At 39.5% G+C, this 27,981-nt stretch overlaps 1 protein-coding gene across 2 annotated transcripts; it reads left to right on the forward strand.

Annotated features, from left to right (window-relative positions):
* Window positions 1–740: 740 nt before the first annotated feature.
* On the forward strand, window positions 741–27,429 carry LOC120489841 (uncharacterized). Of its 2 annotated transcripts, XM_089126989.1 has the most exons (4): window positions 741–896; window positions 1,385–1,875; window positions 12,825–13,413; window positions 26,907–27,429. In XM_089126989.1, the coding sequence occupies exons 2-4, from the start codon at window positions 1,473–1,475 to the stop codon at window positions 27,406–27,408; spliced, it is 1,494 nt and encodes a 497-aa protein (XP_088983115.1). In that variant the 5' UTR covers window positions 741–896; window positions 1,385–1,472; the 3' UTR covers window positions 27,409–27,429. The 2 variants fall into 2 exon arrangements, with proteins under 2 accessions (XP_088983115.1, XP_088983116.1); XM_089126990.1 differs by lacking the exons at window positions 741–896; window positions 1,385–1,875; window positions 12,825–13,413 and adding exons at window positions 18,735–18,822; window positions 19,227–19,544 and having other exon boundaries at window positions 26,762–27,429.
* The last annotated feature ends 552 nt before the right edge of the window (window positions 27,430–27,981 follow it).

Below are 27,981 nucleotides of genomic sequence, written 5' to 3' on the forward strand. Positions count from 1 at the left end.
TTGGTGAACCAACCATCCATTCAATGCTGATCTATGGCAGATTGAAGAACCAGAAGAATTGATAATCATGGGACAGTGGATGAAGTGGAGAGAAACTGAAGTGGTGTAAATCTCAGGGAAAGGCTGGAGGCTGAACTGTCTCGATGGGACAATGAACTGTGTCTGTAGATGTGACCCAGATAGCAAACTGACATTGAATAAACGTGGAAACATGACATCGAAACAGCGTTGATCTGGCATTGTTTTGCTCATCGAATTAACGTTGAACCAACGTCAGACGAGTCATTCTTCAAAACTAATGGAAAATCAACTTGAAATCAACGTTAGGAAAGCAAACCATTTGATCGATTTTCATTTAGCTTTGAAGAATGCCACGTCTGACGTTGGTTCAACGTTAATTCGATGAGCAAAACAATGCCAGATCAACTTTGTTTCTATGTCATGTTTCCACGTTGATTCAATGTCAGTTTGCTGTCTGGGGAGTCTAAATGGAAAAAGAAGTAATTAAAAGTATTTAATTAAGACACAAAATAAATGAAGTGACAGCATTGTGTTATTGCTTTAATCTGGATTTTTTTAATTGTTAAGCACAAAATAAATGAAATGACAGTGTTGTTGCTTTAATTTTTATATTTTAATTGTCAATGTGAGCAGTATTTTTAACTTACGATTGATGTATTTCACCAATACAATCAGCAATGAATTTTGCCATCTTTTATAAACATAAAAATAAAAATACATCAATTATAAGGTATTACAAAGAAATATTAATTTCTATGCGCTTTTGTGATTTTAACCAGGCAGCGTGTGAACAGGACTTTTAATTTAGTATCCTGAGTGTGACGTCATAAGGCGGCGTCGCGCTCCAGCATCTGTTGTGAATCGGCTGAAGAAAGGTTTGTGTTTTAAGCGGTATAAGCAGTTTAATCTGATTCAAAGTTTTAAAAGCGACGCATAATATATTAGGCATTATAAGGTATAACATTGCATTATTTAACATGTATTAACGTCATGTGAGCAAAGAAGCAACGAAAGCACGCAAAAGGTGCGTTTCAGTTTGACCCTGGTTCGGACGCTGGCGAGCATGAATGAAATATTTGTTTAAAAGTGATTAAGTGATTTGAAGCGCTACATTTCTATTTATATCTCTATTTATATAAATCATTAAATACTCAAACTGCCTAATATATTAAGTGCCTTTATAAGTTGCATTCTTTTATTATTTTGTAACGTTAGTGCTAATTTTTGTGTGTGTAATCGGGTGATTTAATAAACTTACATTAATTGCGTTTGCTGGACTAACTGAACTAGAGCTGATTGAGATGCACACAGTTTAAGTTTAGATGCCTTTTTTCTTTATATTAATTATCCTCATTTTAAACAGAACAAACAGAAAAATCCTGTTGAAGCAACTGAGATCCACGTGACTCACTATTATAAAGATTGCGTTTATTAAAGAGGAGAGTGAAGACATGAGGATTAAGGAAACATTTTGTGTGAAACAAGACGAAACTGAGGAACCAACAAACATGACGTTTATTAAAGGGGAGACTGCAGACATGAGGATTGAAGAAACATTTAGTGTGAAACAAGAAGAAACTGAGGAACAAATCAAGATGGTGTTTATTAAAGAGGAGACTGAAGACATGAAGATTGAAGAAACATTCAGTGTGAAACAAGAAGAAACTGAGGAACAAACCAAGATGGTGTTTATTAAAGAGGAGTGTGAAGACATGAAGATTGAAGAAACATTTAGTGTGAAACAAGAAGAAACTGAGGAACAAACACAGATGGCGTTTATTAAAGAGGAGACTAAAGACATGATGATTGAAGAAACATTTAGTGTGAAACAAGAAGAAACTGAGGAACAAACAGGTTAGTTTCATTCTCAAAGTTGAACTCAGTCATTTGGTCCCTATTGAAATGTTCAGCTCAACAGAAATAATTGATATTCTTTAGGGAAGTGCCGATCCGATACTGTTTTTTTTTCTTTCTGTTTTTTTCCAATACCGTGTCAGTATTGTGCCGTATCGGCCAGACGAGACCGATCCAAATCCGATATTCGCAACGTTCACTGCTTTCAGTTGGAGCAAGATTTATGACTTATCACAGAGCCGTACGTCAGCACACAAAACATTATTGCAATTTTATAATCGCAATAAGTCAAAGCGCAATTTCATATTAATTGCTATTTATCGTGCAGTTCCAGTGCAGATGAATATTTAAAGCTGCAGTCTGAAACTTTTAAAAGTTAAAATTAATCCAAAATGAATTTGAGCATAAAGAGTCTCGGCTAGTAGACTATATTTAGTCATTACGTCACAACTGTACTAAAGAAGAGTCTCGGCTAGTAGACTATATTGAGCCATTACGTCACAACTGTACTAAAGAAGAGTCTCGGCTAGTAGACTATATTGAGTCATTACGATCACGATTAATCGAACAAGTCACCTCGATTTATGATTATTGAACGATTATTTTAATTTTTTGTTCTGGCTTGTTCTGTAAATGTGTATGTATTTTTTCTAATGAAAGAGTGCATAATCTTTGAGCTTTTAAAATAAGGAAACACACAGATAGCTTTTAATGCTTATTAAATATTTAAAAATATTTAAAAAATTTAGAAAATAGTTATTTTTGTTAATAAAATAAATTATTGTAAATATTCCCATCTAAAAAGTAAAATATAACTTGTATAAAACTAAAACTAATCCTTTTCATATAGTATAGCATTTGTAAATGCTTGTGTTATCGAAAGCTGCTGTGTGGAGTAGAAGCACTTGTTGCTGGGCGTTTGTCTGTCTCTCTCTTTTTTGCATGTTTCTTTGGTACAAGCAGCTCTTGTCCATCTATTCCTAGAATCAGAGAGTGCATTCACACACAACCAGCAAAGACACGTGACATGTCTCAGCAGCGTCTATAGTTTGCTTATGAGTTGCGATTTCTTTTTCCAAAAACCACGCTTGTGCATTTGTTTTTCTCTGATTCGATAATAAACTGGCGCATTACGTACCGTTTCACGCTGGTGAACGATCCCAGCTTAAACGGCATCATTAGGCATTACTCTGTCCCCAACCTGGCGGCACCAATCCCGGGCCGTGTTTGCGTTCAACGGGGCTCATGTTGTTTCAATGTCGCAGACTGGACGGGGTGGAGTGACGTGACTACTATGTTTTAAGGGGAAAGTACGTTAACACACAGTGGGCTGATATATTATTAATAGTATTCAAAAACCGAAATAACCGACATGGTAAAATCACGTCGGTTATAGGCTCTGAATTTCTGTTTCGATTATTTTTTCGGTTAATCGTCCAGCCCTAATATTGAGTCATTACATCACATCTGTACACATAAAGAAGAGTCTCGGCTAGTAGACTATATTGAGTCGTTATGTCACATCTGTACACATAAAGAAGAGTCTCAGTTAGTAGGCTATATTGCGTCATTACGCTACATCTGTACAATAAAGAAGAGTCTCGGCTAGTAGACTATATTGAGTCATTACGTCACATCTGTACACATAAAGAAGAGTCTCGACTAGTAGACTATATTGTGTCATTACGCCACATCGGTACACATAAAGAAGAGTCTTGACTAGTAGGCTATATTGTGTCATTACGCCACATCTGTACACATAAAGAAGAGTCTCGGCTAGTAGGCTATATTGAGTCATTACGTCACATCTGTACACATAAAGAAGAGTCTCGGCTAGTAGACTATATTGAGTCATTACGTCACATCTGTACACATAAAGAAGAGTCTCGGCTAGTAGACTATATTGAGTCATTACGTCACATCTGTACACATAAAGAAGAGTCTCGACTAGTAGGCTATATTGTGTCATTACGCCACATCGGTACACATAAAGAAGAGTCTCGACTAGTAGGCTATATTGTGTCATTACGCCACATCGGTACACATAAAGAAGAGTCTTCGGCTAGTAGACTATATTGAGTCATTACGTCACAACTGTACACATAAAGCAGAGTCTCGGCTAGTAGGCCATATTGTGTGTGTGAGGATGTTGGAGGTGAAGATTTATAGCCTTTTCTCACAGCAAATTATATAATTAAACTTATTAATTTGATGGTGGATCCAGAAAGGTTCAAACGACAATCACCTGTTACAACAGATTCACCCGCTGTAAAACGCAAAAGAATTCGGACTTTGGAGTGGCTAGAGAAAAAAAGAGCCTGCAACCGGAACCATGCGAAAACAAGGATAAACATCGGCAGGGCTTTTGAAAGGTGGCGTGAACTTCGTGTTTTGAAGGGGTTCAAAACTGACACAGAGACGGCTTTTTTTCTTTTGGACAGGTAAGACATTTCAATGGTTCAATTATGTAACAGTAGCACAAAAAAGTCCCTGTAAAGGCAAATCTAAATAAAATTCTAAACACTTTATAAATGTTACAAATGTGTTGCTAAAACATATTACAAAGACTGTGAACTAGGAAGTATTGAATTGTGGAGTTTCCATTTCTGTTTTCCTGATTTTTTGGGCGGGACTAAAATAGGGACTCAATGACGCACTGGAGCCCCTGAGCTCCTGGACACACCCCTACTTGATGACGCACTGGAGCCCCTGAGCTCCTGGACACACCCCTACTTGATGACGCATTGGAGCCCCTGAGCTCCTGGACACACCCCTACTTGATGACGCATTGGAGCCCCTGATCTCCTGGACACGCCCCTACTTGATGACGCATTGGAGCCCCTGAGCTCCTGGACACACCCCTACTTGATGACGCATTGGAGCCCCTGAGCTCCTGGACACACCCCTACTTGATGACGCATTGGAGCCCCTGATCTCCTGGACACGCCCCTACTTGATGATGCTTTGGAGCTCCTGAGCTCCTTGACACGCCCCTACTTGATGACGCACTGGAGCCCCTGATCTCCTGGACACGCCCCTACTTGATGACGCATTGGAGCCCCTGAGCTCCTGGACACACCCCTACTTGATGACGCATTGGAGCCCCTGAGCTCCTGGACACACCCCTACTTGATGACGCATTGGAGCCCCTGATCTCCTGGACACGCCCCTACTTGATGATGCTTTGGAGCTCCTGAGCTCCTTGACACGCCCCTACTTGATGACGCATTGGAGCCCCTGAGCTCCTGGACACACCCCTACTTGATGACGCATTGGAGCCCCTGAGCTCCTGGACACATCCCTACTTGATGACGCATTGGAGCCCCTGAGCTCCTGGACACACCCCTACTTGATGACGCATTGGAGCCCCTGATCTCCTGGACACGCCCCTACTTGATGATGCTTTGGAGCTCCTGAGCTCCTTGACACGCCCCTACTTGATGACGCACTGGAGCCCCTGAGCTCCTGGACACACCCCTACTTGATGACGCATTGGAGCCCCTGAGCTCCTGGACACACCCCTACTTGATGACGCATTGGAGCCCCTGAGCTCCTGGACACACCCCTACTTGATGACGCATTGGAGCCCCTGATCTCCTGGACACGCCCCTACTTGATGATGCTTTGGAGCTCCTGAGCTCCTTGACACGCCCCTACTTGATGACGCACTGGAGCCCCTGAGCTCCTGGACACACCCCTACTTGATGACGCACTGGAGCCCCTGAGCTCCTGGACACACCCCTACTTGATGACTCACTGGACCTCCTGAGCTCCTGGACACGCCCCTACTTGATGACGCACTGGAGCCCCTGATCTCCTGGACACGCCCCTACTTGATGACGCATTGGAGCCCCTGATCTCCTGGACACGCCCCTACTTGATGACGCTTTGGAGCTCCTGAGCTCCTTGACACGCCCCTACTTGATGACGCACTGGAGCCCCTGATCTCCTGGACACGCCCCTACTTGATGACGCATTGGAGCTCCTGAGCTCCTGGACACGCCCCTACTTGATGACGCATTGGAGCCCCTGAGCTCCTGGACACGCTCCTACTTGATGACTCACTGGAGCCCCTGATCTCCTGGACACGCCCCTACTTGATGACGCATTGGAGCTCCTGAGCTCCTGGACACGCTCCTACTTGATGACTCACTGGAGCCCCTGATCTCCTGGACACGCCCCTACTTGATGACGCATTGGAGCCCCTGAGCTCCTGGACACGCTCCTACTTGATGACGCATTGGAGCCCCTGAGCTCCTGGACACGCTCCTACTTGATGACTCACTGGAGCCCCTGATCTCCTGGACACGCCCTACTTGATGACGCATTGGAGCCCCTGAGCTCCTTGACACGCCCCTGCTTGATGATGCATTGGAGCCCCTGAGCTCCTGGACACGCTCCTACTTGATGACTCACTGGAGGCCCTGAGGCTGGCCCCTCCCCTAACAATATAGTACATTCGCACTCAATTGTGAGTTACTGTCAGTATTATTAGTTATTACAGCCTACAGTTTGCTATCTATCTATGCCTTTTTCACGGAAATGCGTACTACCTGGATGCGATCACGTACAAACAGCACAGTGTTCTTTATTTAAATTTCCGAAAAATGATAACATCAAGAAGAAGTGGATTAATTTTATGAAGAGCCAACCTTGATGGAGAGCTGAGGATTGCCAACACCTGCCTCTGTAGTGATTATTTTACACAGGATAGTTTTATAAACTTTCGTCTGAGACAATTGGGATTCACTGATAATCAGCTGTTACTGGACCGACTCTTTCCCGCATCGGCCTTCATCCTCTCGTCCTAAAAGCAGTATCGCCTAATATCACCGTCGGCAGTTTTCCCGCGAGGGGCGGACACGCCCCCAGTGTTTGAGAGTAGAGAATAATGCTCACTTTTTCAAGATTTTGATAGCTTATAGTTTAAGACTTTATGTACTTGCCAGTTTTTTTGTCATTCAAATTTGGCTGTGTGGCTAATAATACATTTTTCTGTGGTGTGACAAACTGATCAGAACACATACTTAATTTTGTCTTTACGGGGACTTTTAATTCATACAGTTACAGAGTTTACTTTGTTGTGCCTTTCTCATTTTTCTATGTGCATTATGGTAAATATCAATTGTTTTGTGCTAGATATGAAAGGCAGCAATTCACCTCTACTCCAAAAGAACCAAACCCGCCGCCTCCGTTGTCAAGTATTGGAACTGAATCAGATCGGTAAAGTGATATTGGTCCTGTCGTAATATTGCGGAGGGGTTATATAAGCGGAATAGTTATATTATTTAAAACACGTTTTTGCATAACAGGCATTAAGTTCATACCCTGTTTATTTTATAGCATTATGATTGTTATTTGGTTGTACATGTTAACTACTTTAACGTGATTAGCTGTTTCCATCACATAACTCAGACTGTGTAATTGACACTCATTTGTTACTCCTTTTACAGAGAAACAGATTTTTCTGTCCCTGGAGTTGGTTTGTTGGGAAAGTAACATGAAGTAAAGGCAATGCAAACAAGGTTTGTACATTTATCACTAGTAGTTACATAGTATAATTTGTTTTTTCTGATTATCCACAGTGTATATGATGTAAGTGTGTTCGTCTTCAGTGTATTCTGATGTGACGCATTCAGCCGGTCTTCTATTCTTTCCATTGTATAGTCTCCAATTGGAGGTCCTTTCTTCTATTTAATTATTTTGTTATTGTAAAAATGTAATGGTGTACCAAATGTAAGGTGTTTTCACACTTGTATTAAAAACTAGACTGAAGGGTACACTACATGACTATCTCAATAAGCTTAATACCGAACTCTGCTACTTCACTTTGCTTCGTAGCGCTTGTCTGAAATTGAATTATACAATCATTGGTTATAATCACATAATGCAATCATCTCTCTCCAACTTAAACATCACCTCCATTCAAAATGTTTAACAAACACTCTACTTGTTCGGACTTCAGTTTGCAAATGCTGGGAATATTCTTCACAACCGAGCGAATTGCATCCCGCATCTCCATATCCGCGGTCGTTTTCGATTTCCCTAACCGAAAATAAAATCTTCAACTCTGCGCTTAGCGTCTATGTCACTGCTCTCAGCCTGCCCTCTGTTCGTTGATTGGCCGGCTGTTTTCAGGCCGAAGAAGAAAACTGAGAGATAGCGACCTATCTCAGACTGAGTACAGAAGCGAACTGAAATTGAGCGCAAGTACATAGTCAGGCTAGGGCTACCTGTAGTTCAGTTTCCAATTCCGTGCAGTCACGTAAAGTTGATAATTCCGCGAATAACTGTGATTGCAGATTTCTAACAGAGATGGCGACAAAGGAAGAACTGCGGACTGCCCCTTTAAGTCGTGCAATTTCTTCTCTCTGATGCTGCTATCAGCATGATCAGTCACATGAAATTAATCAGAATAAATGTTGTCCTAGTGCGACGGGGGTGATTTTTAACGACAAATCTAGCCGACAAATCAATGCCAATAATAACGGAGCGCACAATTGATGCTGACGCGAGAGGATAACAGATCTACACACAAGGAAACAGGAACTCGTGAGGTCATTCAAACTCTGCACGCGCCCGCATGACATCTCCTCTGCACGCAATACAAGCCCTCGTGCTCGATCTGCTCTCACCTGCTGCTTTTCCTCACTCTAACACTTTTATTTTTGCCAGTCGAGGGCCGGGACTTACTGTATTAATAACTTCAAATGTCATTGGTTACTTTCCCTTTTCCGGAAGTCAGTTGTGATTGTACGCCTGTCCAATGTTATTCACTTGACTTGAGACATCACTTAATTTGTTTTATTTATTTATTGTGGTTTATTAATGTGTAATGTGATTTAATTCATTGTTTAAAATAGATTCTTACCAAATACTTTATTAACATTAAGTCTTAATAGTGTACTGTTTTCATTGTGTTTTTAAGAGATATTTACATACCCTAATGCTGCATTTTCATGGTTAGCATTGTAAATGTAGCTAAATTAATTCGTAATATAAAATTCCTAATATAAATGGTTAATTATGTTTTCTATTAAATGTAAAAGGGTTTCTGGCTCAAGTTATAATACAGTACACAGCATGAATTATAGCTTACAAAATGCCTTTTCAGAATTTGCAACAGAATACAGACGAACAAAATGAAACCCAGCAAATTATTAAACCCAGCAAATTACTAAACCCAGCTTAAAGGGAAACTCCACTTTTTTTGGAAATAGGCTAATTTTACAACTCCCCCAGAGTTAAACGGTTGAGTTTTAATAATGATATTAATCATCTAACTTTTGTAAGCTAATAAACTTAGAAAGTATGAGGCAAGTAAATGATTACACATCTTTAAAAATAATCACCTTTTTCTGAATTTGTTGGGTTTCAGAGGGGTGTAATCATTCATGCTGTGTACTGTATCTTAACTTGAGAAGCCAGAACACCTTTTACATTACACCTCCACAATCACTCCGCAGAAGTAGCAGTGCTTCTGGCGCCTCTGTCCCAACGTACTGTGCAACACGATACATTAACTATAACATTTTAACATTAACATGTTAATTCAGCGGTAGGGGTACGCTCATGTTCTGAGCGCGTACACACAAAGTGCGCACACTCTAGATTCTTGCAGTGTGTGAGGACTGATCTGAGTTATCTTTCGCATCTTGTTGAGCTTAAACTTTCATACACAAAACAAACACAAACAGTTCCATCTAAAGTGAAAGTAGACTGGAATATAAACGGAAGTGTGTCTTTATCCGTGTGTGAGCTCTTAAAGTGGCAGAAACCAGAAAATGCACTTTACCGTTAGTCCTTGAATAACAACAAAAAAGAAAATCACTGATCTTCACCAAAAAACTTCAGTAGCTTCAATAAGAATCAATGTTTATTCAATTTCGTATTCGAAGGGTTCTGTTATATTCACCTACTGTGACTGAAAAAATAAAGCACTGTTTATTTCATTTGTATAGTATGTTTTGTATTTGCATTGTGCAGCTTTGTTCTGATTTTTTAAATAACAAAGAAAAAATGAAATAAAGATTTATCTTCGCCCATTATAGCCTACATGGCCTGTCTTTCATTTTTCTATTATATTATTACCTTGCAAGGCTTAGTAAATGGGGACATACGTGTGTCTGTACTGCTCAGTCACTTGGCAAATAGTAAAAACAACATGAAAAGAATCGTGATAAAATCATGAATAGTGATTTTCCTGAAAAATAGTTATAGATGCTTTGCCATATCGGCCACCCCTAAAAGAGGTATAACAGAAGAAACGCATTGCAATGCCATGTTAAAATTAAAAAAAATAATACAAAAGTACATGAGCACCTGTGACAATGCGTTGAAGTGGGGAGTCCACTGAAAGTAATTTCTCTTCTACGACAACCTGGATGAAATTTGGGGTGCAAATGCTTATGCTTGTCTGCCAGATGTTGTCGAAGGTGGAAGTGCACATGCGAAATGCACAGAGAGGATCTGAGTTCTTATGAGGTTGTGGTGTGAACAAGAAAGTGTCATTTCAGTGCAGAAGAGGATCAAAACAGGAACTGGGTCCTCTTTTGAGTCCTTATATAATGTGAACACCAAAAGGACTGAGGTCTACATGTGAAAATGCCCTTAAAATGAACTAATTTGTAGCTCATTGGTATATGTGGTTTCTGCGAGTTCCGCAACGATTTGGCTGTCTGAGGCATTTGCAAATCCTAGAAGATTCCTCCGATCCTAGGCTAAAATCTTTAGTCTTTGATCGTTAGATTGACATGCTCTCCAACAGCCGATTAATATGTCTTAGGTTTTCAAGACAAGCCATGACCAAAATTAATGGTTGATATTTCTTTGTTGCCACCATTTCAATCCTGCATGTAATGCAGCTCACTGCCACTGAACGTGTCATTGATTGATGTAAAACTCTGGACAAGTTTTCTTGCATCTGTTTTTACTGCACCTTGACTGACGTACAACATTAGTGTCTTAAAAATTAATGTTAAGTCTAACATTAATGACAACTGAGATCTTACAGTGTGACATGACCTACAGTGATGATCATGATCGTACAGCAGGGCTTGACATCAACCTTTTCATGGGCTTGTCATTCAGACAAGTAAATTGTCATTTACTTGTCCGAGTAAAAAAGTTGCTTGTCCAGATTTTATTTTTTGTGTATTAAATATAATTATTCTGAAGCAATATTCTCATCAGCGTTCAATTAGCTTTGATATATTTAAATCTGCATATTGTAATATCTGCACCTTTATCTTAGTAAATATTTCCTTCATCTTCCATTTTAAATTCCTAAATTTTATCAATAAATTCAATTCTTTAGAATAAGACGACACTATAGGGCTGTTACCCTAGGTAGGGGTGATTAAATGAAATAATTTCTGAGTGTAGATTTCTACTCGGAAGTTGCGCGAGCCTCAACAGCGTAAACATGTTACTGTCAGTAATACGTTTATTATCCATCGATCACAACTTATAATTAATATAATAAAATCAGAATCATTCTCTCATGTTAGTGATTCCCTAGTTTGTTTTTGTTATTGACGTTCTAATCCAACATGACATCATGACTTTGCGTAATCATACAAGCCACTTTCGAGTCAAGTGGCGTGTTATCTCTACGCATTATGAGATATATGAGATATCCACGTGTATGTCTACGCCATTAATGTCCGAGTGATTCCGCATGTCTGTACACGCCATCAAATGTCCGAGCGAAACGATGCAAAATGTAGATCTACATCTGGGGAGCGATCTTTTTTTTTCCCTAGTATGGTAGGGGAAGAGTCATAAATGCCATTGACGTGTAGACTTAGGGACGGGATTGAGGTAGGTCATATATTTGTATATACAGTAATAACGTTAAGTCAACACGTTCATAAACACGCTGAAAAGCGATTATGCGTCTTGATAGCACGCCAAAAATGGAAATACGAATTGGCGTGTTATACACACTCTACTTCATGAGATCAGTCTGTTCTAATCAGGCTATTTGTCCGGTCGAGCAAGTTAAAGTCCCCGTGAACCGGAAGTTGCAAACGATTTTTCTCCAGTGCTGTGACGTATTTCCAAGTGAAACGGAATATTGAACAGAGGGCAGGGTTTTACTCTAGCGCTCCTCCTCTCCATCTCTCGCTCATAGCAAACTAACGGTTTGAGGGGAGTGGTTAAGCGTTTCCCCACCCAAACTGTGAAACCTACGTCATCAAAAAAAGAAACCATTCCAGACCGGAAGTAACTTTTCAGATTTTGATTAAAGATTACCAAGGTAAAACATTTTTTTAATATATATTTACTTGCACGGATTAATTGTTCACCACAAGACTAGTAATATGCACTAACAAAGTAAATAGGTTCAATTTTGATTTCCCGGGGACTTTAAATTCTCTTTTACTTGTACCTTAAAAAAACAAGCGTTAATGTCAAGCCCTGGTGCAATCTGACAAGCAACAATTGTGAAGGACAATTAAAAATCACACAGTGTGCATCTGGCTTTAGTGACGACAAAAACGACTGGGAGTAAATCCTACAGATGCGCCAACACCATTCTCTAAAAATGCACGTAAATGCAGATTTTCCAGCGAACTCCATTCTCGTTTCTGCTATTCCACCAAGTCATCAACCGCATCTGCATTACAACTTAAGATAGGACTGTTAAACAGATTGTAAACTAAGGAAGATGGCCTTTGTGGTGAGTGCTCAGGCTCTGGCATTCTCAGCGCTGTCAATATAAATTTCTGCCACCCTGTAAAAAAAATTAAAGTCCCACACAACAACCAGAGAGACAGGACTTTTGTCAAATGGAGGGTGCAAATGCAACCCTCCAAGAACTAAGTTTGTCTGTCCTGGTGTATTGAATCAAACATACATGTTATTAGTTTGAATGTTTTAAGTGTCTAAATGTTTCTGCTTTGTGGCATTAATCTGGGATTAACTTTTATGTCTTTTCACCTCAGACCTGATGCCGTTGAAAGAGGAGAGTCAAGATCTGAATGAAATGGAAGAGAAAGATCAGGAGAAGACACATCATGATTTCAGAACTGAAGAAAAGCCTTTGAATTGCTCACAGACTCAAACAACTTCCTCACAAAAAAGGGCTCGAAAGACAGGGAATATAGGTGATTACACCTGCCATCTGTGTGGACTACATTTCAGAAAGCCGGGAAACCTTGAAGTCCACATGAGAGTTCACACTGGAAGGAAGCTTTACCCCTGCGAACAGTGCGGAGTAATTTTCAGTCAACAAGGAACCCTTAAAGTCCACATGAGAATTCACACTGGAGAGAAGCCTTTCACCTGCTCTCAGTGTGGAAACAGTTTCAGGCAAAAAGGAAACCTTAAAAACCACATGAGAATTCATACTGGAGAGACCCCGTACATTTGCAAACAGTGTGGAATGAGTTTCAGGCAAAAAGGACACCTAATTTACCATTTGAGAGTTCACACTGGAGAGAAGCCTTACACCTGCCAACAGTGTGGAACAAGTTTCACTCAGAAAGGAAACCTTACAAAGCACATGAGCATTCACAACAGAAGCAATCCTTAACATGCCAACGGTGTGAACAATTAGGTTTAATCAATATGAAAACCTTAAAGGGGTCATTGTTTTTTGTTTGTTTCCTGGGGTGCCCTTATAATCTCAGAATAATTTTTACCTTATTTTTTTTAAATAATAAAAAAGAAGCATTTTTTTAACTCTGATTTAAGCCTCCGATTTGAACGCTCTGTTTGAAGGGGCGTGTCTGGTGTGAGACTTCAGTGGAAAGGCCCACTGCTGTGATTGGCTGACATCTTTGCAAATGAAATAGCTAGAATTACATGTGAAAATCTCTCGAATACTTTAACAAATTATTTACGACAGCTATCGAGAAGGAATCGTGAAAAGCAATTGTTTGAAGCATTGTATTTAGATCTGTTCCATCACATGAAAGGTTGCAGTGATGAGCATTGAGCAGATGACAGACAGTCTGTTGATCGCGTGAATTAAAGGTTCTCTAAGCAATGTGGGGCCAAAACATTTTTTGTCACATACATCAAACGTCTCCTCACTATCGGCTAGCTGCCTGTCCCCTAAACACACTGTAAAAAAACGCGGTCTCTGTAGACACCACAGGCTCCACAAACGGCAACAAAAACAATCATGTCTTACCCGGACCACGAAACCTAACAAACAGTGTTCCAGCCAATCACTGGCAAGAAGTATTTGAGGGTGGGTCTGGGGGGTTAGTGCGCGTGCACATGAAGGGTGTGTGTGTGTGAAGGAGATAGAAGCATCAGAGGGAAGTTTGAAAAATGGCCGACACACGACCAAAGAGACGTCGTTCTGAAGAACAAATTAAAAAGAAGAAGGAGTCGGATAAAGAACGTGCGAAGTTCAGAATTTACATCGGTAGCAAAGCTTTTGAACGATGGCGAGAACTCCGGCGGCAGAAGGGCTTCCAGTCCGACATTCAGGTTGCTCTGTTTTTGCTGGACAGGTGGGTAACGTTAAATTGTTTTTTTTCCTTCTAAATTGACGCTTATGTTCGCCAAACCCACACAATGATATAATTAGCTAGAACTATGCACGTTCACAATTATTTCAGGAAGCACGGAAGGGAGGGGGAGGAGATGAGATGCGGAGGAGGGAGGGTCTAGCTAGCCTCCGATTTGTTTGAAAATATTCCGAACGTCAACAACACCCAGGATCGCTCAGAGAACCTTTAAGAGATTCATCATTGCAACATATGAATGCTTTCACCAATGCATTGCAAACACTATGTAAATACAGTAAGAGCTTTGGTGTGCCGTGTAACGTCATTATTTCTATTTCATAACGAGTTTCGGCAAGTGTCCAGATAAACTTGACAGTTTTGGGCAATTGGGAAAAGGAGGCTGCTTTTTATTGCTTTCTGTATATAATTTAATCACAGTTTAAATAAGATTATTTTCCTACTTAGAGAAACGTTACTCCTTTATAGTTACTGGCTTGATTTACTGATGCATAAAAAGTGTTGAACGATTTTGAGAAAAATAAAATCTGTCTAAATAACTTGAATAATTACACATCACAGATCAGACATTGGAGTAAAAATGGTTACTTGCGTGTTTGTGGGATTGCTGGTAGATCCATATCGTAAAAGTCTGTTTGCAACGAAATTGCGACACCAAATAATGCTCTGTGAATAGTGAATAGTTTTAATAGTGAATAGTTTAGACTTTAGATAAGAGCTTTGTATAATGCATTTGTAGAAAGCTGTGTATGATGATGTTTTCATGCGTTTACACATCATGTATAACAGGTCATTTGTTCTGCAATGTAAGTGCTGACTTGTGACGTGTCTTCTCTGAAAAACATTATTATTAATATTAAATAAACTGCAATAAACATGACTCTCTTTTTGTTACATTGATTGAAACTGACTGAACATTTTATATACACTACCGGTCAAAAGTTTTAGATCAGTAAGATTTTTTATGTTTTTAAATGAAGTCTCTTCTGCTCACCAAGGCTGCTTTATTTGATGAAAAAAAAATGACAAACAGTAATATTGTGAAATATTATGACAATTTAAAACGACTGTTTTCTATTTTAATATATTTTAAAATGTAATTTGAAAGCTGATTTTTCATGTGGGTTCAAAGGTTCACCATCATCATCAGAAACAGCATCTTCCTCACCATCGGCTCCAACGGCACCAACTTCCTCCTCAGGAAGCTGGGCATTTTCCCTGACTGCAATGTTGTGGAGAATTGCAGTAATCAAAATAAAGATGAAAAACCGCACTCTCTCTATAGTTGCAGCTCATATTTATCCATGTCCACACAGACGCGTTTCGGCCTAAGCCATCATCAGTGAGTGTGTGAGAATTGCAGTAATCACAACAACAGAACAGCTTTTGCTGATGCAGCGAAAATGTTGTTTCCATAGTCCTATAGCCCTCTCCACTATAGAGTGAGTCCTTCCATGGGCCTGATTAAACCTTTCCTCTGCAATGGTGGCTGGATGCTGCACAGGTGTCAAGCGGTAGGGGCGAAGAGGGTATCCACTGTCTCCCAGGAGCCAGCTATAACTAAAGCCATCTTCTTCAGCCATCTGGTAAATTGCAGAATTGGCCCATACAAAAGAGTCATGTGTGCTTCCAAGCCATTTTGTCACAATGTCAGTAAACATTCCCAGGAGATCACACACTACCTGAACATTAATGGCTGGATAGCCCTTCCTACAAATGTACAAGGGGTCATTTATCTTAGGGATTAATTCTGGGATTAAGGTGCCACCACCAATGATGCCAATCACTCTGGGGATGTTGTCAAATTCATAGAATTGTTGATTGGCCAGCTGTATTTCCTCAGGAGTTTTGGGGGAAACAAGGATGCTCTTCAACAGCTGTAACAGCAAAGGTGTTACTGCTATCCCAGTTTTGCTGACTAAAGACTTGCTGAGCCCTAGGCCATCACCCACCACCTCCATAAAACTACCAAGAGCATAACAACGCAGTGTAGCCAACAACTGCACATCTGGACTTAAAGGGTTAGTTCACCCAAAAATGAAAATTCTGTCAGTATTTACTCACCCTCATGTTGTTCCAACCCCGTAAGACCTTCGTTCATCTTCGGAACACAAATTAAGATATTTAAGATATTAAGATCGCTCCTGCATACAGTCCATAGGCTTCTTGAGGTACTGGCTCTTGCTGTCCTCGAAAAGTCATTAAAGACATCGTTAAAATAGTCCAAGTGACTACAGGGGCTCAATCTTAAGTTTATCAAACGATGAGAACACTTTTGTGCGCAAAAAAAAACAACAAAAATAACGACTTTATTTCAACTATTCGTTTATTTCTCCCTCTGCGCGAGTCAGGTTACTAGTTTAATAGCGTAAGCTTCTGTTATTGTACGTCACACGCATCACACACACACATGACCAGCGTCGGACAATAGTGAGCCTACGTGTGACGTAGCTCTACGCAATCACACTATGTTAACTGACTTACAGGCTCATGGAAAAGGAAGTGAATAGATGAAATAAAGTTGTTATTTTTGTTGTTTTTTTGCGCACAAAAGTGTTCTCGTCGTTTGATAAACTTAAAATTGAGCCCCTGTAGTCACTTGGACTATTTTAACGATGTCTTTAATGACTTTTCGGGGACAGCAAGAGCCAGTCCAGAGCCAGAGCCTTGGGAGTTGACAAGGATATTATGCTACTGTTTTATAAGGCAGCTATTGAGTCTATTGTTCGATATGGTATGGTAGTTTGGTTTGGTAACCTGTCAGTTAAATTAAAATCATCACTCCAAACATTGATTAAAAGGGCAGGGAAAATAATCGGGCAAGTGCAATCGACTACTCTTTGTAATGTTCTCGTGCAGGGTTTTGAAACTCTGACTAAACACCAAGTTAAACCGTTGCAAATGAAGACAGCGTCGTAGTAAGGTTGATCATTTACTTTCACACTTCCTCATTTACATGTAGGTGAAAACTGTAATAAAAAACAATACAGCAATATTCAGTGTCCATTTCTTAAGTAACATCCCATTGTGAATAAAATGAATATACAATGCAATTCTCATTGTAACAGCAGCAGCTACACATGCCAAAAAGGGAATCCAGTGAGTCGCTGCGTGGATCTAAGTATTGAACTATGAGGTTCAGGATTAAAGTGTAAATTTGAGGATTCAACACATGCCAATGATTCCCTCTTCTTATATTTTCTCTTTGTAAATAAATTATTTTTTTTTATTTTGGGATGCAATGATCTTAATTACTGTCCTGTTTTTCTAATTGGTTGTTTGTGTATTTTATTTAAATGTACGTATTCCTTTTTCTTTAATAACAAAATATCTACTAATACATGACCTTTAATATCTAAAATCACATAAACAAACGGTGTGTGTGTTAGAATTTAAGTGTGACATTAATTAAGTTAATCATGTCGGGTGTGACATTAATTTTTAACATTAATATAATCTGTAATTCATGTTTGTGTGTTATGTGTTATGTATAATGTATACTGTGTTACATCTGTTTCCTGAAGGCCAAAGATGAATTTCTCCATTAGGAGACAATAAAGGCTAATCCAATCCAATCCAACTTACCATTGTGTAATAAATGCATTTCACAAATACATTCTGCTGTGAATTTTGTCATTATTTTCTACGTAAATTTCTATGTAATTTTGTGATTTTAACCAGCAGCGTGTGAATAGGACTTTTAATTTTAATAAAAGAGCAGCTGTCTCCTTCCTTTGGGTTGGTTCCTGCTCATGTAGGGGTGGAAGGAAATGAAGTTGTAGATATGCTAAAAAAAAAAAAAACTCTATAAAGCATGAAACAATAGATGTGCACCAATAAGTAGAGCAGAGGTTAAAACCATTATAAAACAACACTCACTTAAAATATGGCAGGAATATTGGAACACAGCGGATACAGGACGTCATCTATACAGTATTCAAATAGTCACAAGCATGAGGAAGGGCAGAAACCCAAGGGAGGGGATGTTAGTTTCACGTCTTAGGATAGGTCACACTGGTTTAAATGCAACGTTGTATAAAATAGTAAAACACCCCACTGGATTATGCACTTATTGCAGTGTACAAGAGACAGTGAAACATTGTTAGACTGGAAAAAATATGAAGAAGATAGAACAGAATTAAAGGTACAAATGGATGAACAAAGTTTTACACTTGAATGTTTATTGGGGAAAACATCTTGGAAAATCCACAAGCTGTTAATTTTGTTTTAAAAAAACAATGGGCTAAGCTAAATAATTTAATAGGAGTTCCTCTATCTCTTCTTGATGGCAGTTTCATGCTCACACTCCAGTCTAGTAGGTGGCGGTAATGCACTTTTGAGATGAGTTGCCAACCGCCATTAAATCCTGAAAGAAGAAGAAGGACTTTTAATTTGATATCCAAGTGTGAGGTCATAAGGCGGCGACGCGCTACCACATCTGTTGTGATTCGGCTGAAGAAAGGTTTGTGTTTTAGGCATTATTAAGTTTAACATTGCATTGCTTTATCTAACGTTGTATGCGCAGTATGCGCAATGCAATGAAAACTCATGAGTAACAAAATGTGAGTTTCAATTCGGTCACATACTTTTTCAAATTGATTCAGTGATTCGAAGCGCTACATTTCTATTTATATCTCAACTTCTACAAAACACTAAAACTGCCTAATATATATAAAGTGTCTTTATAATTAGCATTCTTTCACTAATTTATAGTGCTAATTTCGAGTGTTTATTTGTCTATTGTGATTTTAATCACAGAATAACTGAATGACTTTATTAGTTTGCTGGACTATTGAACTGACACTGCTGATTGAGATTTAGTTTGGATTAATTTTTCTTTCTGTTAATTATTCTTGTTTTAAACAGAACAAACACACACAAGAACTCCTGGTGAAGCGACTGAGACATGTGACACTATTATAAAGATGGCGTTCATTAAAGAGGAGTGTGAACACATAAAGATTGAAGAAACATTTAGTGTGAAACAAGAAGAAACTGAGGAACAAACACAGATGGCGTTTATTAAAGAGGAGACTAAAGACATGAAGATTGAAGAAACATTCAGTGTGAAACAAGAAGAAACTGAGGAACAAACACAGATTGCGTTTACTAAAGAGGAGACTGAAGACATGAAGATAGAAGAAACATTCAGTGTGAAACGAGAAGAAACTGAGGAACAAACAGGTTAGTTTCATTCTCAAAGTTGAACTCAGTCATTTGATCCAAAAACATCCTGTAGAACTACAGAAATAAATTATACAATTTTTAAGGGTGTGCCAATACGCAATACTCTGTATAATTTTTTGCTGGATCAGGTATTGGTCAGAAGAGACCAAATCAAAATCTGAGCCGATAGTGTTTCCCATAGGAGAAGAATTTGCTTGTGGTGGTGGGCATGGGGAAGTGGTGCAGTGCTGTGTTTTTTGAGCAAATTCAGAATAACTAGGTTTATTAAATATTTATTTCAGAAAATACCATCACTAAATTAATATTATACATATATTCATAAAATTATAGCCTACTAGACGCATGAACAAATTTTCAGATTTACAAAACTATTTACAAAGTTGACCGTTTCTGTCTGAGAAAATGAGGCTGGCTGCAAAAGTAAGTCAAATCTGCATCTCCCCAATGTTAGAAAACCCAAATTTACAACAGAAAAAAAATGTCTTTACAGCCTGAAGCAAAAAAGTGGTTTTATTCTATATAGCTTATATTGACCTTCATGACAACTGTGAGGGGGTTGACCTTTTTATTTTATTTTTTCTCTCTTGTAAATTAAATTAAGCCTTAAAGTTCTGCATAATTAAGGGCGTGGCCACTTGAGTGACAGGTGGATTGCGGCTGCTGTCACTGCTAGCCTAAAACTAAAATGAAAAACAATGTGGAATCAATTATAGTGACATGCCATGCAGTCTACACACATTAATTTGTGTTAGGTTACATAGTCTAAAAAATGAAATACTCCCACAAAAGACAAAATAAAATAAATAAGCCCTTCAAATATGGTATAAGAACCATAATGACCTATTTAAAACAAAGAGGTAGTTGGCCTAAGACCGAAAGACAAATAAGTAATAGCATATGCGTAATTAACGGGTGGGACATGTCCCCACCACTTTTTGCCAAGGTTGAAATTGTCCCCACCACTTTTGAAACATATCACGTCATGAATGTACCAATACAAATAAATTAAACAACTCCAGCTAATTAGCAGAGCATTCATTTAGTCCTGTTTGTTAAATAAGGCGATTAGCGTTGAAATGTGTCTTTTTAACCCTCTGAAAGTCCGCGGGGCCCCAAATGACTTTTGCACAAATTAAAAAAAAAATTCTCCTTGTCCAAATCATATGAAACTTTCTTCTACAAAAAAAATAATAAATTGGAATAACATCTGTTTTTATGTTGGCGTGACAAAAATAGTCGCACTCGTGCACTCAAAATCGACCCAAAATCATCATCAAAATCAGAAACAATTCAGAACACATAGACAGAAATGACAGAAATAAAGTGTCACACTTTCAACAATGCAAAAAACACCCACAATGCAAAAAAGACACGCACACACACACATACAGTGGGGCCAAAAAGTATTTAGTCAGCCACTGATTGTGCAAGTTCTCCTACTTAGAATGATGAGAGAGGTCTGTAATTTTCGTCATTGGTACACTTCATCTATGAGAGACAAAGTGAGAAAAAAAATCCAGGAAATCACATTGTAGGATTTAAATTTTTTTTTTTTTGTAAATTATGGTGTAAAAGAGATGATATTTTTCCTGATTTTTAACACATTTAAAAGATTTTCACTGCTTTATTTGCTCATTTGTTTTTGCCATTTCTTACTTGATATGTAATATAACTGTTCATTTCTGTTTATTTGTGTTATATTACAGTTAGTAATTGATATATTGATTAGAATTTTAGAATTATATTTAGAACTGTTGATTGAAATAAATTAGGGCTGCAACTAACGATTATTTTGATAATTGATTAACCGGTCAATAATTTTTCCGATTAATCGGATAAAAATTTCAATTTGATTTCTGGTTTACTATAACTAAATAAAACCCTAAATCAGGGTTGTGGTGAGCAGGACGAGGCAGAGCAACGTGAGAGATGCGACGTGTCTCACTAATATCACTTTTACTAATATCAATATTTGCATTGCTTTTAATGATAATTGCTGATGGCAAGTTGACAACCATGATTGGGAAAAAAAAATTATATCCAACATATTATGTGTTAACCTACCCTATCTCAGGACCAATTCGACGAATGATTAAAAAGTGGCTAATTCGTACGACCTCACTCGTACGATTTGTCTAAACCCACGTGACGGTTAGGTTTAGGGGCGGGGTAATGGGTAGGTCATTCGTACGAATTCATCCGAATTGGCCAATTCGTAAAATATGTACGATTTAGCAAAATCGTACTATTTCGTACGAGTGAGGTCGTAGGAATTTTTACGAATTAGCCACCTCGTAAAATTCGTACGAATTCCCGTGAGATCGGGTTGGTGTTAACACAATGTTTGTTAAATAAAATGTACACAGATATGTTGTTCAGATGTGAATTTATAAACTAAACATCTCAAATATATAATTCATTTAATTATTTAATTTAATTAAATTCTAAGGATAAATTGATAAAATAAATATAGAAAGACTGAAAACAACCATTTGAACGTAGAGACAGTAGATCGCGTTTGAAAAACAATAATTAGCTGAAAAGTACAACGACTAAACAATATTTTACTGCAGCTGTTATTAACTGCCTTTATATTTAGTGCTTCACATTGTAAACACGGTTTTAATTTCACCTATTTCTGCAGTTATTTACCTATCTCGGCTATTTTAATCCATCACTTATGTTGCGAATGAACTGATTGCATAACCTGATGCTCGAGACAAAATACAGACATCCCAAGTCTCCCGGAACTTCCAGGAGTCACGCGCATATTGATGGCGGTTCCCTAAAAGCCCGCTAATTAGTTAAAACTCACGGAATCAAGAGTGCGCATGCGAGGCAGAAGAGACTGTGCTCCAAACGGTCCGTGTTGCGCGCATAGGGCAAAGTGGCGAGGAAGAGAGACTTTGCGTATGTGCCTCATGAAGCGCATGTAAGACGGAGAGCATCATGATTGGCCTGTTTCAACCAATCACCGGTAAACAATCCCCGTGACATAATCAGGCCAACTAATCGATAATGACATTCGTTGACAACGATTTTCATAATCGATTATAATTGATTTTATCAATTAGTTGTTGCAGCCCTAAAATAAATGATAAAATCATAAGACTCCAACATTTCTCTTTGTAGCGTTGTTCAGGTTTGATTCTAATCATAATGTAATATTATTGAAAACATTTTTTTTAGTACAAAAAATGCTAAACTTTGAGAAAGTATTTTTATTTTTTGTTATAATTGTTATTTTATAAAATTTAGATGAATCCAACTTGTGAAAAGATACCTTTGGTTAGTCAAATAGCAAATAGTGGAGCTCCATGGCCATCTAGTGGTTAAAGTGTGTGTTGTTGTTTTTTTAACTGCATTTTCCAAAAAAAAAAATGGATCGAAATCTTGCATTAAACCATGTAAAATTATCCATGCTATCCACATGAATGAAAATTTGAAATATGGGTCTTTTATAAAGTGAATTTTACATTAAATGGAGTTTAAAAAAATCCATTTAAATAAATATTTATTTATATTTTTATTTATAGAAATTAAAAAAAGTTATCATAAATCCTCTAAAAACTGCACAAATGTTGCGTAAAAACATTAATAAATCAAGTACATTTATATTAGTAAAAAAAAAATTCTGTTACAAAATTAAATGTTATTGTCTGGGGTCCAATAGACCCCAAAGACCACGCGTGTGATTCCTAAACAAAGATCATCAGAGGGTTAAAAAATAAATGATCAAAAAATCGATGGCACAATCGATCGGACCAACAAACAAAAGTTTCGAAAACGAAAATCGGGAATAGATTTTAACAGGGTTTTTTTTTTCCAACTAAAAATGTGTTTTAGGTCCAATACAAGTGCAGAATTATTTTTTGCTTAGTGATGTGTGTTCAAGTAAGCCAGAAATGTGTAGATTCTGTGCAATACGCTGTATTTAATATATCATGAGGACAGGTTGCATATTTGGTGCAAGGGGGCGGGCCTTGGCCAAATAACTCGCATGAGAGGAGGCTGTTTATACAGGGATGCCAGAAACCTACATTCACAAAGTAAAGGGTCAGAGGAAGGAATGCTAATTTTTGCAGAACGCCTCTAATATCCCTGGCACAGCCTAGGCCTAGTGAGGGCCAGCCTGTAAGCATAGATCTATCTGAGGGATCAGAGGAGCCACAGCCTACTAAAGAATATAGTCTGACTTATTCCATACAAAGGGCTGCAGAAACGTTCAATCTAATGAAAACTCAACAGTGCTCAAGGGGTGAAATACTCCAAAAAGTCAAAACAGTCCCATGGGCCAGACATAAGATCTATCTGAAGCTCTAGCATCAGTCACCACTCTAAGTAAAAAATCTAATAGAGGGGCCAACTACTCTACCCTGAGGTGGCTGAAAGCCTGAAGGCTAACATAGTTATCGTTCTGGCTACCTAACGGGGAACTTCAGGCCCCTAATAATCCAATAACTTATCTTACCTTATTACCTTGCCTGTTACATGGCCCTGTAACTCCAGGTAACAAGGTCTGTAAAGAGAAAACATATTATTTTTTTATTTCAAAAAATACTCTTTATAAAGACCAGCAGCTCACCTGTGGCATGAAAACTGAAGACTTGCCAGATATTTCTTACGAGCCTGGGATCCCCCACGTTACATGCCTGAAAGGGGCGTTTCCACTAACCAAGCTTACGTGGGCCATCAGAACACAGTTCTCATCATAGGCCCATCCCCAGGCCTGATGTAATGAACGCCTGGGGGTCAAAGGAGAGAGGGCAGATTTCGAGACCCTCCGAGGAGGTTATCCATTACTGACGCAGTGTACGTTTGTACTGGATAACTTCCCTCAAATCTCCTCTGTTGCGGGAGTCACGCCTCCTCTGCAACCTGCTCCTCGAGGGAGAGGGCGCATGAGATGCGACACTGGCTCGCTGGCCCTGCCTACGGTCCTCAGACCGTGAAGGGTCATGCTCTCCCGCCTGCCCGGGTGCGGGCCGGGTCTACAGGTCTTAAATAAGATATACAGGTCAAAATGCGGTATACAGGTCTACGGAGGTGCCAGAGAGTTCGGAAGGCGAAACTGGTGAATCGAGGAGAAAAGCCTTTTCTTTCTCCCCCATGCCAGCTAGATTTAGCCACAGATGCCTCTTCGTGGCCACCATCCCCGCCATCGACCAGCCGATCGTGGTGGCGGTTTGCTTGGTAGCCCGGAGAGCCAGATCTGTGGTACGGTGCAGCTCAGCCATCTCCTCAGGGGACATCCCTGCACCCTGGTCAAGATCCCCCAGTAGGTCGGCCTGGTATGCCTGCAACACCGCCATAGTTTGCAGTGCAGCACCGGCCTGACCTACTGCCGTGTACACTCTGCCATTCAAACGAGCCGTTGTTTTCAGCGGATTGGATGGCATGGTTGGAACTCTGTGTCGCTGCCCACCAAGATACGAGATCAATGGGCTCGTCAATGGGCGGCATTGACACGTACCCATGCTCTCCGATCCCTTCAACATTTGCGAAACTGGCCCGCTGATGTTGGTGAATACAGGCAGAGTATGGGTTCTTCCATGCCTTCTCGATCTCCAAGTGAAGATCAGAAAGGAATGGAAGGCTCACCCGAGCTGGTGGTGTTTGGCCGGGGAAAAACCGATCATCGAGCCTACCGCGAGCAGTCTCTCCTCTTGCGCTCCATCACATCCACCTGCTCTGCATACACATGGAAGGGTGGCTGAGGAGGTATTAGGATCTACCTGATCATAAACCTCCTCAACCATTTTCTGCGTGTCCGGAAGAGCCGCAACTGCAGAAACGGTCGGTAAGTCATCTTCCACATCTTCGCCCTCGTCAGCCATCAAATCATCTGAGAGGTTAACAGGCCTCTTGAGGCGATCAATGAGCTCCATCTGGGAACCCCATGACGCAAGTCGTCGCTCAGCTTTGGCACGAGCGGGACCTGCACCATGAAGACCAGACGCTAAGCCCCCTTCACTCGAAAAGAGGGATAGACGAGAGCGGACCGTTTTAATAGAAAAACTCTCGCAGTTTGCTCAGAAGGCTCCCTCAAACTTCCCGTGCGTATTCTCTCGTGTGTGTCAGCCGGTCTCACAAACCTCGGACACGGGTCAGCACACTTGCGAAAACAAATCAGCCTTTGTTGTGCGTTTCATATCTTACCTTTCTCTGATGTAACTTGAGTAGCGTTTCATACTAACAGTCCCTGAAGACGATGAGATGATTTGTCATGTTTGCAAGGCGCCCTTATGTACTTCCAGGTCGCACGTTAATCATTCATGTTAATGATTCACGGGGTGTCGCCGATCAATGTGATTGACGTGACTTGATAGTGATTTCAGACACCTGTCACGCCTGAGGCGTTTCCCCAAAGCGTCATCTGACGCAGTGCGAGTTCCCTTCGAAAGGGAACTCATTCTTTCCTTACTTTCTTTCCTTCTGCAACTCGTATGAATTTGTGTGTGTATGTTTGATATTAGTTTTATATGTTGAAAGTCTTGTTTTTATTAAGAGAAGTGTTCTTTTGTTTTGTCCTTACGAATTTAATGTCTTGCACTGCTGATTTATGTTACCTAGTTAATAAATAGTGTTTTCTCTAGGGCTGTCGACTAATCGGTCGATGCCGTCTTGGTCGACTGACATTCTTATTGGTTGACCGGTTGCTTTTTTTTTTACTAATAGAAAGAATTTTTCAATGATTTACTCCTTGATATCTATTCTTTTATAAGCTGTTATTTATTACTGTATTCTAAATATAATTAGCCTATGTTTTGCCCCCAACTTTAAAATGCTTTAATTTAGGCTATTTTTGTAACTGCGCCACAGTTTAGCGCACACACATAATACACTCGGGAACCGCACCTGTGGCTGGCTGCGCTGCTGCTCACGCTCGGTAAGGGATGCTGTATTCATTCAGTTAGAACGCTGCTTGTTTTGGCTTTAGTCGCCTAAATGTCCAGGAAATCTAAATCTTTTGTCTGGCTGCATTTTAAAACAAAGACGACAAGACTGTGGAGGGACGCGATCGCGTTGCTCTATTATGAGCGTGCAAGTCGCGCGGCTACATTTGAAATCGAACTTGAGCGCGCAAAAGACGTGAGCAGCCTTTTAACGGCTATATCATGCTGACTCAATAGATTGTGTTTTCTTAAGTATCTAAATGTTTGTGCTTTCTGGCATTAATCTGGGATTAACTTTTCTGTCTTTTTTCACCTCAGACCTGATGCCATTGAAAAAGGAGAGTCAAGATCTGAATGAAATGGAAGAGAAAGATCAGGATAAGACACAAACTTTGAATTGCTCACAGACTGAAACAACTTCCTCACAAAAAACAGCTCAAAAGACAGGGAATATAGGTAATTTCACCTGCCATCTGTGTGGACTAAGTTTCAGAAAGCAGGGAAAACTTGAAGTCCACATGAGAGTTCACACTGGAAGGAAGCTTTACCAATGCCAGGAGTGTGGAGAAAATTTCAGTCAACAACAAAACCTTAAAGTCCATATGAGAATTCACACTGGAGAGAAGCCTTTCACCTGCTCTCAGTGTGGAAAGAGTTTCAGGCAAAAAGGAAGCCTTAAAGGCCACATGAGAATTCATACTGGAGAGACCCCTTACAGCTGCAAACAGTGTGGAATTAGTTTCAGGCAAAAAGGAAACCTAACTTACCACTTGATAGTTCATAATAGAGATAAACGTTACACTTGCCAAGAGTGTGGAACAAGTTTCACTAAGAAAGGAGACCTTACAAAACACATGAGCATTCACAAAGTAAAGAATACTTGGATATGCCCCAAGTGTGGAAATACTTTTAACCAACAAGGAAACCTTAAAATCCACATGAAAATTCATTCTGGTGAGAAGTAAAATAAAGAAAAGTAAAGTTAACATTTGTATGTTAGTGTTTATACAAATGCAGGTATGCCAGACCAACACTTTACGTACTGACACACTCATGAGACTTGTAACAGCAAGATCTATACATAATATGATATGAAACATGTTTGTGTGTGGGGATGCAGAAAGCTTTGTATATTGATGAATGAATGATTAATGTGTTTACTGCAGTGTAAGTGCTGACTGTTGAAGGTACAGACAGCTGTCTTCTCTGACACACATAGACTCTTCAACACACATACACACACAGATGGTGGTCTTTAATCACTGTGCACCTGACGTGAGCTTCAGTTGAATGTAAAACCGGTTCACATTATCATTAGATCTCATACAGAACACAAGTCTGTGCTGCATAGTTAAAGGGGTCATGAACTGGCTTTTTAAATTTTATTGTATTGTTTTCTGAGGTGAACTTATGACGTTCGCTTGGTTTTTGCATTCAAAAACATCAAAATGAATAACTAATAAGCTATTTTCTACCCTAGCTTTGAGCCTAGCTCAGAAACGCACGGCGTTTCGCACTGAAGACTTGGAAGTAAACGC

This window comes from Pimephales promelas, chromosome 24 (assembly GCF_988280905.1).
Source record: "Pimephales promelas chromosome 24, fPimPro1.hap1.1, whole genome shotgun sequence".
In the NCBI taxonomy this organism is placed as follows: Eukaryota; Metazoa; Chordata; class Actinopteri; order Cypriniformes; family Leuciscidae; genus Pimephales; species Pimephales promelas.